Genomic DNA, 12,466 nt, shown 5'->3' with positions numbered 1-12,466 from the left:
ACTGTTGATATGCAAATTATCCTTTAAATTAATCCTCAAGAAAATATGCATGCTCAGGCTGACCTAGAATGCCTACAAGATGCTGTTTGCCAACTGATAGGAGTTCCAGAGAACAAAATACTACATTGTAATAAATGTGACCCTAACAAGAACCTATTTTTCTTTTAGTTTGCAAATAGAACTATAAAACAAACAGAGTTTTTTACTTCTAGATTCATTATGGCTGTAGGATTCTACAGCCATTACTATAAGAATTGTATTAAAGAAAGAATTTTAGGAGCCTAGAGGTTTTTCAGTATACAGTTGATAAAATAGCATCTCCTCCATCTTCTGTCCCAAAGCTAAAAACTCACTTCCTGTCTTTGGACTTCCCATGTTTTACTAATAGAAAAATAATTCTAGCACTTCATTTTTATGCTTCATTCACTAAAGATTCATTTCATGAAGCAATTTAAAATTGTTTTCCTGCTTAAATGGAATACTTCTCATGGATCTATGAGATAATTAGTAAACTTTCTAGAGTCATGAGCACATTAATCTTCCACTCTTCTGTGTGTCCAGAAATATTTGATGAAATAGATTGATCAATAACTGAGGTTAGCTTATGTTATTTTGCAACAAACACTCATTTAATATAATTATGCCAGCAAAGCTGTTGTTGTGGATGAATATAAGCCAAGGTAACCACGTTCTTTCAGTGTCATGCATTAAGCAAGTAATAATGCTATCAAAAACCTCACTTTGATATAGTAGGCAAAGGCTAAGCTACATAAGGAACAGAGGTTTTGAATAACCCCTTAACTAAAGCAAAGCTGCAGCTAATATAGAAATAGGAAGTGCAAACCAGCCCATGACCTAAGCTTTTAAGCCTTATCCAATGAGAAAACACTACCGTATTTCCCTCCCAATCTATTGGTCTACTCAGAATTCTCTCAGCATCTTGCCTCCTATTGTATTGCTCTCAATTTCCAAATGCCTCCTTTCCCACCTCAAAATTAAATCTTTCCAGAAATAAGTGGGGATTTTTTTTCTGGTTAGCTTAAGAATGTCATCAGCAGCTACTCAAAATGCTGGCCTGCATCTCCACTGTTTTATGTTGCTACAACAGTGGTACTCAAAAACCTGATGAAGACTTTGTGCTGGATGCTCTGCAGATACACAGAGAAAATCACTGACATTCTTGACTCCCAAGACACACACTGTGCAGCTGCAACAGGAGACTGATCCCCCAGCAGCAATGCAATTGGAAATTTGAGAGTGAGAGGCAACCAAAAACTTTAAAGACCTCTAGATCTGGAATCTTAGGAATCAGGGTCATAATCATCATTTGGTCTATTTTGAAGGCTCTGGCAGAGAGTATTAATGAGAGACCACGAGTGGAATGATATTCAGCCTTTGGCTGTGCTTTGTCTGCTTCTACATAGTGCCACTAGCCTCTCTCTCTAATTTCTTTTTCAAATGTTAAATTCTATAAATAATACAGATAGGAAGCAGACGGGTCCAAACACAATAGGAGAGCTGGAGCAGCAGTATTGGATTAACATATATGGGCAATTAGTGCCATTCATGTCATAACTTCCTCCACTGTACCTCAGTGCAATCCTTACACTGTTGATTCCTGATTCTCCTCTTATGCATTCCTGGGAATCTGTTAAGTCACTGCTGTGGAAGGGGATCCTGGGCATGCAAAAGTTTTAGGGCTTAGGGAGGTGTTTTTACAACTACAACTTCCTTTATCAGCCTGTTTTCCTCTGCCTCCAGTTTTAGGCTGCCTTCCATCTGCACCTTCAGCCTCCTCCCAGTGTGACACTGCAGTCAGAAAAACTCATCCCCAAACAGAAACCACATCATCACTACACATCAAATAGTCCTGAAAAAGACCAGGCTTGCAGATAGCATCCGAGATTTACATACAGCAACTGGGCACACTTATGAACCATTTTGAAATCTGGCTCCTAGAAGTTAAATTGCAGACAAAAATGATCTAAGCTTTCACAGCATTCTCCCGTCACAAACAGATGGTGCCTGACCCCTGTAATAATTTCTGCCATATTCCACCCATATGCAAGCCTCACTGCTTCCATCAAGCTGTTAGTACCAATCAACATTTTTCAGAATTGAGATTTTAATAAAGCATTGATAGAAAAATGTGAAGATTTCATAAATTCTCTCATGAATATCCATTCTATAGGGACCACCTTAGGCTCTTCTAAACCATCTCCATCTGTACCATTTAAGTCCTGCTCCAAGTAAATCAAATCTGAGTGTCTGGCTCCCTAACCCCAGGAAATATTCTGATTCTCTCCCTTCCCTAGCAACTGGATATTGAAATACCATTTTCCCCTCTTTGCCCACACAGCTAAATTCCTACCCTGCCACTTTCCATCTCCGTCCTTGATTACTAAAAACTCCTCCCTGAAGCCCTTGATTACACACAAAACACAGCTGTTTCTTGTTACCTTTCTTGTTCTAGCCCTTTCTGGCCATGCAAGTCCCATTCAACCTATAATTGGATCCTTTTTCCTTTCCACCTTCAGTCAGTGCTTCTCCCCTTTTAACAATCACTATCTGTTAAAGCAGTGTCACACCTTTCCTGACACCCATTATTTATGCTCAATTGTCTCAAGATGTGTTCCTGCACCTTCTCCTATCCCATCTCTGTATCTGGTTTCCTCCATGATATGAAATGTATGAACCAGCTTCCCCCAAGATTTTCTCTAGAATGATTAATCTTAAGAATGAAGGTCCAAAAAGCCTTAGATTCTATGCAACTAGATTCAATGCAATGTCTGTGTACTGCCCTATTTGCATATCCTGTATGACTATTTTCCAGTCGTGTTGCCTCATTAGAGTGTCAGGTATATTGCAACACTGCCAGGATGGCTACGGAGAAATGCAAAATGAACATAGATCACCACACATAGGGAACTCTTTAATTCCAATGAAAACAGAGGAAAAATCCCAACCTGAACTACACATGAATACTCGTATTTATGACTTAGGTATATTACTGCTAGCAACTAGCGGAACCTGTTCAGTCAAAACCTGTAGACCCGAAGGAAAGAAGAAACATGACAATCTATTCTATGGTAAAAAGAGGTACCATGAGGTCAGAAATCATCTGACCTAAAGAAAACATTTTCTAGATAATTAGATATTTAGATTAATTTTAGGAAATATTACATAGATACTACAGCAGACGAGTCCTGAGACCCTTAGGTCCTTGTCAGGAGCACATTCTTAGATGCTCCAATTCCTTCTAGCCAAGTCTTACATTCTGCTCACATGGAGTATCTACCCTGCCAGAGATACCCCTCCTCCTGACACCAGCCCAGGCTGAGTGGAGAAGTCCCTTCCTGCTGCAAAGGGGCAGAGATGGTCACTAGGCACCTTGCCCCCTGCCACTTCAGTACCTGCATGTCATCTCAGAGGAAGTGGGAAGGCAATGAGCCACTCAAGGAGCCCTCTTAGCCCCAAGATGAGCAAATTTGTTGGTATACTCTCAGACTGATGCAGTCTAGAGGAAATAAAAGAGCTTACAGAGGAAAGGCTGAAAGTTTCACCACAAAGTCTCCATAAATCCCTTTACCTTCCTAGGAACATGACAAATCCCTAGAGCCAGTCTTGAATGAATGCAGAGACCATTCTGCTTTAACACCTTCAAGAGATCAGTACAGGGCTTGGCAGGATGCTCTCCACCGTTACAAACAGTGCAATCTATTTGGGGTGTGCTGTGTCTCTGGTATCAGCAATTACATAGCTAGGACTTAACTATGAAAGAAGAGCTTCACTCTACTAGAAAGGAGAAACTGAAAGGAACACAATTTGCTAATAGTCTACCCTACCACTTCATCTAACTTACTTAGCTCAGAATATTTTTGTTAAAAATCCAAGCTCCTCCAGTACTGGCTATTTAGAGACTGAGCATCCATTTTGGCCATTACAAAAAAAAAAAAAAATTGAGCTTAAAACATTAACTGTGGGGACTGATTTATGAAATATGCTGACAAGCTACACAGAAAGCCAAGTGAAGTTTTGGAACCAGACACATCATAAGCGCACAAGCACTGCAGTAACCCAGTTCTGCCTCCTCCAGGATCAAAGCTCATTGAAAGTATTACTGGACCACCACTGTAAGTGGGGTGCTTTTAAGCAAACTATAACTCTAAAGCAGCCATCAAGTGAAGACATCTGCTCATACACATCTCCTGTCATTGCCTAGTCAAGTGAAGATTACAAAGCACTTTTGATTATCTGTTTTCTTCCTCTCATTCTTAAGCGGTTGCTTGGGTTTTCCTTCTCACAGAACATTATGAGCCTGGGATGACTATGTTGGCGGCTCTTAGCACATTGTGCAAGCTAACAGAATACAAATGATTATATAAATAATAAAGCTGCTGAAGATTTTCTTGTCACTGCTTTCTTTGCTCCATTGGCTTGACTTAAAGCATACATAGAAATGGTCTCTGCTAAGTGTTATGTTCATAGCATCCATAAATAAAATTAAGATCCTGATTTAAAGAGACACTAAGAGGCTGTATCTCCTCCTGATTTCAATCAAACTGGGATGCTCAGTGCCTAGGAAAATCAGGCCCAAGGCTCTATAAATGTAACCAGAAGGATTTGATCTCTGTATGGCAGTTTGTATTCAAGCAACAAAGTTTCATTTCCTATATAATATGCTCACAAACTCTCCTCTAGCATATGTACATCCCTTTCATCCAGAGGTCAGGCAAGAGAGCAGCTTCAGACCCTAACAACTCTCCCTCACATCAGAAGCCTGGCACATAACACACAAACCCTGACACCACGAGTTGAGCATCAGTAGGTTGATGACTTGTCAAGGCAATTACAGCCACAGAACAACATCTAGCTCAGCATTGCTGCTTCCATGACTCCTATGTAAGCTCTTTATAACACTTTGTGGAGACTTCAATATCTGTATCCCTATAAATCACAGTGATAATCACAAATTGCATTAGAAAAGAGAAGAAAGAAGAAAAAAGATGACTTCAAGCCAGCAGCAAAACTGAACTGTACCAAGTTTGGAATTTGGACAGAACTCATCTTTTAACTGTTTTGTTTTGGGATTCTTTTTCCAATAATCACTTTTTTGGTTCCTGCTACTAGCCAGGCAGTCCAATCTCTATTACATATGTGTGAATTTTCTCAATGCTCTGGATTAACTATGTGGCAAGTGCAGCCAGGCAGAGTAAGACAAAACAGTTTTCAGAACCAGCTAGCTCTTCCTGACCAATGCAGCCACTCAAGTGCACAGACTTAGCAACCCAGTGTAAGGACTTAAAGATCATAGTTGTCTGTCTCAAATACTGTTAAGGCCACAGAACAACTTTGCCATGAGATGACCACAGAATGGAGGGATGGGATAGTGCTTACTCCAGGCAGAGGGGAGATCTGGTCAGCACATCCTGAGTGATGCATCCAGACAAAACTTCCCACTGTGGCAAATTTTGTAAAGAAGCAGCTTCTACACATATCACTGGTCAAACAAAGATCACCCCAAGTAAGGGGACAAATGGCATCTGTGACCACTGAAGGACCACCACCACCTCCCAGTCCCTTCCCCAAATATGCCTCCATGGATACCAGGAACTTGGACTGTAAATTAAGCCACCATGACCAGGAATTTGAGATAACAGAGGTGATTCTATTGTCCAAGTGCTATCTCAAGCCTAAGGGGAGGTAAAAAAAGCTGTGTGAGCAGAATGTATAACTCATAATGGACATAAAGAATGCAGAAGTTATGGGCCACAAGGAAAGCAACTATGCTGAATCAGCTTGGACTGGGTAAAAGGTAATTCCATCAGGGGGAGATTGTGACTGCTGATTCACAACCCACCAACTCAAGAAACCCACCAACTAAGAAAACCAGAAAGACTGAGCATGGGACTAATTAACATTAGAAGTGAGGGAATGATTAAACCAATAGAATAAAAAATGTGCATAACCAATGAACATTAATTCCTTTGTTTGAAAAGATACATCAACAGTTTTGAGTGACCCCAGGCCCCCCACCACTGAGAAGCCTAGGGTGAAGGACCAACCGGACACCACCGACTGCATGGGTGGTGACTATCTTCTGTTTAATCTCTCTCTTTTTTTCTCTTTCCTGCTTCTTTCTATCTCTCTACCTAACATTTTATTGTTCAATAAAATCTATACTATTGACCTCAGCACATGGTATTGTTTGTACTTTAATTCAGGGAGAGGCATCTCTCAATAATGATACCATAACACACGGTACACTTCATGTCTACATGCCATGTGATTGGCACACCTCTCTGACACACTCCCATGCTGCATTCTCCTTGCAAAATTAACACTTTTTATGCTACCTTCAACTTTCATTTTTCTGTTTTATTCTATTTCTGTACCTTCCTGGAAAATTCATCTCTAACTATACTCTCAAGTGAAATCCAGGACCTTAAATTTATTCTAAATAAGCTTCTGATTATGATTTTTTAATCTCAAAATGCTACTTAGTAATCAAAGGCCATTGTTCTTTTTATAATGGCTATTGACTAAGTGCCTAGAATATAGTAATGCTTTCTTCTGAAGGGCTAACAGCTTAGAGAAGACACCTCTCCTACTACCATGAGCATTTTTTTCGGTAATCCAAGCACTAAAAGTATGATTCTGCCCTTAAGTTCAAGAGTTTTCCAGCCTTCTGACCAGCGGAATGACATGTTTATCTTTACAGAGCTGCTGCAGTTATCAGTATAAAATTAGGCACCAGGAGAGGAATTAATTGTGTAAGGCAGGGAAAGAGTGATGACTTTAGCAAATTAAAGCAAAGAGACAAGAATTAATTTCAAATAGTTACCTCTTTGAGGCAGCCCATGAAGTTATTGCTTACTGGAGACCCAGGTAAATCGGCAGTACTGGGGCTCCCTCCCACGTAAAAGAAGTCATCTGAGCCCAGCATGGTGTAGTCCTCCTGTGTGTAGCCCGTGGTGGTAAGGATGCCATCCACAGAGATTGTCACCTGTTTGAGGGACACAACGGACAAAGAAAATCCCAGTAATGACCTTACAATCCTGAACAGAACAATTTACCTCCCCTATAATTTTATGCCAGTTTTATTAAGGATTTTGTTGAGATTTGGTTGCTTTTTTTTTTTTTTTTTTTAGTTAAGTCGAGCTCTATTTTCTGGTCTGATTTTCCCATAGAGAAATGCTTCAGCATCTGCTTCTTCCTTTACTGGTGCATCAGCACTCTCAGGCTTACCCAGCAGCCTATCCATCCAGATGCTTTTCATCTATTCAGGCCAGAAAATATAACTGTCCTTGAAAGATGTTTCTCATATTAGCTGATTTTATGATTAATTAGAATTTATTTTAATGATTACAGTTAGTTATGGTTGTTAGTAAAAAAAAAAAAAACCACTAATGAAGACGAGGTTGGTATTTTTTATTTTTTAAGTTTCTTTTGCTCACGGCACACTGACAATCATGCATTCAGGGATAGGGGGAGAGGGAACTCACTTTCAATACGTTATGGATGTGCATGCCATGTACCTGAAGAGACACACACCCACCACCCACCACAAACAAACAAAAAAAAAACCAGAAAAAAAAAGGAAAAAAAAAAAAACATAAAAAACTCAAACTAACCCATAACCAAAATATAAGCAGAAAATAAACCAAAATAAAATAAATCAACCGCACACCAACAAATGTGATAGAAGTGAATATGAGAGGAAAGAAAGAGCTACAAAGCGTGCACACACTGCACTTTGACCTGTCATGCCAATATATCTGAGGTCCAGAAAGACGACAGGAAAAAAGCAAAATAAAGAGAGAGAAGGAGAAGAAAAAGGGAGAAACAACCATTTCACACCCGCATGCAATCAAAAATAAAAATACCAAACAAATTCCATAATAACAAAAAAACTCACAACGAAACAGAAATGTCCCCAAAATCTCTAACCACAAACACATGGAAGGTGAAGGGTGACAGAAGGTAAGGGTGGGAGAGGAGGAAGTGAATTTTATGTGTTTTGCTTAGATGTTGTTAGTGGTTGCAAGGGAAGATGGAGGAAAATAGATCGAGGCCAGGAGGAGACGGGCGCGTCACCAGACGTGGACATGCCATGCAGAGTGTGTACTGAAACAAACAACCGGCTGAGCTCCTGTTGGCCACGCAGGTAGAGGTCAGAGAGAGAGAGAAAGTGAGAGAGAGAGCAAGAGGGAGAAGGAGAAGAGAAAGCAGAGGGAAGGAAGTGGGGGAAAATCATGAGAAATTTGACAACTCTGGCCAGTTTGCCCGTAATAGCCATTGTCACAACAAAAGGGTGAGAGAAAAAGAGAGCCTTCACCACCAATGGACTAGAGGCCCTGCAATGGTTCTGATCTAGAAACCTTCAGAGTAAAAAAAACCCACTAAACTAAAAGCCAAGAAAAAAGTCAAATGAAAACAAAAGCAAAAGAAAGAAATATAAACTCAAAAACAAGGGACAAAAAATTCCAACAATTTATCACCGAAAAAGAAAAGAAGAACTGAAGACAGAGGTGAAGAAAACAATGAAAGAAATGTCCAAACCCTATTTCCAGAAGAGCGGTTAGTTGCTTTTGATGCTCATTTTTCTATTCAAAAAGAAGAAAGGAAAGCAAAAAAAAAAAAAAAAAAAGGAGGGGGGGGAAAACAACGTGTTTTCAATGAAATTAGAATAAAATTAAAGGAAGCAGTAAGTATAAAGGATGGGGGAAAAGAGCAGGTAGGGGGAGGAAAAGGCAGGTAACACACGGCAAACCCAAAAAAAGAGACAATAAGAATGATATCTACCAGACAATGTAGTTTGTTTACCATAGCGTGTCCAATGCCTGAGTGCTTTGCGGAAAAGGGGGAAGAAAGGAAATTAAAAAATCGTGAACAGAACGATTGTTAATTAAAATAACTAAAAGCAAAGATGAGTCGTTAGGGTGTTAGTACATTAGTTGGTTAGTAAAAATGACACATTGCATGAATGATCTAGTGTTAGTTTTTCAAAAAAAGGCGTGGGGCACCTGAGACACACAAAGTGAGAAAGAGGACAATATGACCAGGACTCTATGGGGAACCATGCCATTTAGACTGTAAAGAAACAGGGGGCTGCCTACTCTTCCCACCCTGGTATTAGTCATTAACTTCAACCCTCATACACATTATCCAGACCTGAAACAAAGTTAAAACAGTGCAATACTTACTCTTCAAATGCTCATCAAGGTGCTTCCCTCAAAGAAGAACCTTGGGCTCAGAGATATACACACAGAGTACACAGCTTGCCCCTTCAGCACAAACCCAACCATGACTCCCTTCTTCCACCCACCACCATGCCAGCTCCTCTTCCAAGCTTCACTACCCTCAAGTGCTGCAGAATATCACAAGGCCAGTATTTACTTTGGCTGGAGGATACAGATGAAGATGAGTCACAGACTCTGTGTCTTCCTTCCAAGTTTTCCAGTCTGCAGGTTTCCTTACAGTAGCTGAGTTTTTGACTTTCAGGACAAGCACATAACAGTGCCAGTACTTGGCTGTTTGCCTGTAGCTCACTTCTGTCATCCAAGATACAGGAATTTAATCTCTCTTACTGTAGGGAGAAATGTGTCAAGAAATTGTGTAGGAAGAACTGTGTCCCTTGTGTCCAGGCTGAAGACAGAAGATTGACAAGACCTACTGTCCCTCCTGTTTTACTGCATCTCTATTACACAGGAGCTAGGAGAATTTACCAGTCGACTTGGTTCAGCAGAACTTTTTTAAGCCATCCCAAGGCATGCAGGCATCAACTGTTAGAACCTACACTTGGCTTCTTTGTGTTTTAGCAGTTAAGGAACTAAAGATCTTGATAGTAGATTTTGCATTGTGACTAGCTTTAGTGTTAACAGGAAAGGGCAGCCTGTAGAGGCTCCAAGTCCCTGTTCCAGTGTGATTGAAGTTGGCAAGAATTATCCTAAATTACACAAGGAAGATATACATTGCCTCATGTAAAAACCATCTGCTTATAAGCTTCGGAGTTGTGCATTAACTAGGAAAATAGGTTTTTGAAGACTTTGTGGCATTGAGCATGAAGTCCCAAGGTTATTTGCCAATGGGAATAATAATAGTCTGTACTTGAATAATGAGCACAAACTCCTGAATTCTTCACCAAGGAAGTCTTAGACACAGCAAATTGTCATGTTAGTAAATTTATTTTTACAAACAAGGGAGTTGAAGTATGGGACTGGGAGAAGAGCATGCTAGAAACCAGACGGAGTGTCAGCAGCAGACCTGAAGACAGGCACAGGAGGTGTGACCTTTAGTCTCCTCTGCTCCTCCTCCCACCAGACCACACTACCCCAAAGACGCTCTGAAAGCCCCAGTAAAATTCAGCCGTGATCCTATCACTAAGTAAAGGTTTCTCACAAGGCAGAAAGAGGGCTTAGTTTTAACTGAAATAATAAGATAAATAAACAAGGAGATTTGCTTTGACATTAACAATCACTACTCAAGGGAATCTGTGGATTCACTTGGTTTGTCTCTAAGGAGATTAACTGCTGCGATAGTCATTTGATCTAAAAAAAAGAAGCCCTTAGTATTCTCCCAGCTTAGGTACAAAACATTTAACAATTCCAAAAAGTACTAAGCACAAGTACAACTATTTAAAGTTCCACTCTAATTCTAGAAACAGCCAAAAAATTATACAAATCCTCCTCCCCTTTCTCTTAGCCCCCCAAAATGTAGAGGAAAAGATTAGATGGCAGCCTGAAGCTGCTGATAGTCCATTTAGCTGGAATTTATTAGATTTAGATAATAATCTTGCAATGTCTAAATTATTGCTTTTAAAGTTCATTTTAAAGAGAAATATATCTACCTCCAGTGCAATATTTTCAACCAATTACAAGGAGGCTACTGATTTTCTTATAAAGCTTCAACATTAAGAGGTAATATATTTTAATCAGATTTTATGTTTGGTTTTGGAATGGGTTATTTAAGGAAACATGACCACAGCTGGAAACAAGACTTTCTAGTGAACTATATTATACTGCAAAGTTACAGGTGAATTTATGTCAGGAAAGACATAGAATCAATAGTCTTTTATATACAAAATTATTTAGGTGACATAAAATTATATTGGATGACAGCATTTAAGACTATCATGACTGCTCCGCCTCAAGGCCTCATCACTTTCAATATCTGGGCAGCTTTAGATTCTGGGTCAATGTCTTAATTTTGAGACAGATCAAAAGTTAAAATGCAAGCATCCAGGGAAAAGATGACTAAAAAAGAAGTCCAGCTTTATTGATATTTATTGGTTGAACTGTATTCTGACATGTTTAACTATAGAAATGGACCCCAAATCACCTCTGCTAATTAAATGTAATTTTATTTGAAGACAGGCCTTTCTTTGCAAAAGAGCCCATGCGTCTCATTAAAACATCTTCTCGCTTGCCCAGTCAAGTTGGACCCTTTAAGATTTCAGGATCACTTAGAAACATTCACAGTGAATAGATCAGGAGGCTAAAAATTTACAGTGCTGCTTTATTGGCAAGGGACTACCTGCTTTGTAATAACTGCCAAAGTACTGTCCTGGTCTCATCAAATATGAAAAGGCATAGACAGATTTCCATTTTCTCAGTCCACTTCTGTGGACCAATTAAAAAATCACTAGCTAAAATATTAAGAAAAAGAATGTCACAGCTTCCCATCCATAGTTTTGTTTCTGACCCTTCACCTTCTGCATGTTCAAGATCCAAACCAATCCTGGCATGAAGCAAGGATTAATTTTCCTTCTGGCACATTTGCCCACTGAAATTAATTTCAAATGAAAAATAAAAAGTATGATTAACTAAAATGGCCAGTGACCTCTACTGAGATATTCAAGGACCAGCTGTTCTGAAACTATCTAAAAATTTTAAAAAATTAAAATCACATCAAAGAAAGCTATATATTCTGACCTTTCGAGACTGACAAACCTAGACCAGTTGGTGCACCTCCGTCTACTGTACTGATGAGAAAGGTTAAACAAAATAGGATCATTAAGAACCATCTACTGCATAAGAAATGAAATTTTCATCTGTATAGAAACTCTTGAAAACATAATTATTTTTTTTCCATACATAAGAATTCTGTAGTCTCATTAAAGTTTGATGACAGATTTTTTTTCAGACTCTGACATCCTAAGCATGTAGAAATACAGGGATTTACATGGGAAAGACAAATAAAAATCTGCAGCCTCAAACCCAAATATTGAAAAGACATGAACTCCTGATAACAGAAAAATTATCCACTGACCTCTACTAGTAGAGACTTTTTCTGATTCCTGGCACTGATTATCCTATAGTCACAGACACTTTGCTCTTAGCTAGTGTAAAATGCTACCACAAATTACATTGTATAAACTTACATAAAGCTATTTAAAGGTTGTGCTAATATTGACATTAATGAGAAAATAAACAGGTCACATTGTATTCACAAATTGATATTTAAT

At 39.2% G+C, this 12,466-nt stretch overlaps 1 protein-coding gene across 36 annotated transcripts in view; it reads right to left on the bottom strand.

Annotated features, from left to right (window-relative positions):
• Positions 1–12,466, bottom strand: part of NRXN3 (neurexin 3) — a 958,542-nt gene that overhangs the window by 687,446 nt on the left and 258,630 nt on the right. For 22 of the 36 annotated variants that reach the window (XR_012056601.1, XR_012056602.1, XM_072930751.1 and 19 more), the window contains 2 exons: positions 8,827–8,850; positions 6,845–7,006 (listed from right to left, as the gene is read on the bottom strand). Coding sequence is in view for 33 of the 36 variants with exons in the window: in XM_072930751.1 (XP_072786852.1) it covers positions 6,845–7,006; positions 8,827–8,850 (186 nt within the window). In the remaining 3 variants the exon portion in view is untranslated. The remainder of the gene's footprint in view (positions 1–6,844; positions 7,007–8,826; positions 8,851–12,466) is intronic. The other 14 variants (XR_012056603.1, XM_072930754.1, XM_041716426.2 and 11 more) reach the window with 1 other exon arrangement.

The sequence above is a fragment of the Taeniopygia guttata genome, chromosome 5, assembly GCF_048771995.1.
Source record: "Taeniopygia guttata chromosome 5, bTaeGut7.mat, whole genome shotgun sequence".
Taxonomy (NCBI): Eukaryota; Metazoa; Chordata; class Aves; order Passeriformes; family Estrildidae; genus Taeniopygia; species Taeniopygia guttata.
Note: the sequence above shows the minus strand (reverse complement) of the source record. Positions and strands in the feature narration are given on the sequence as shown.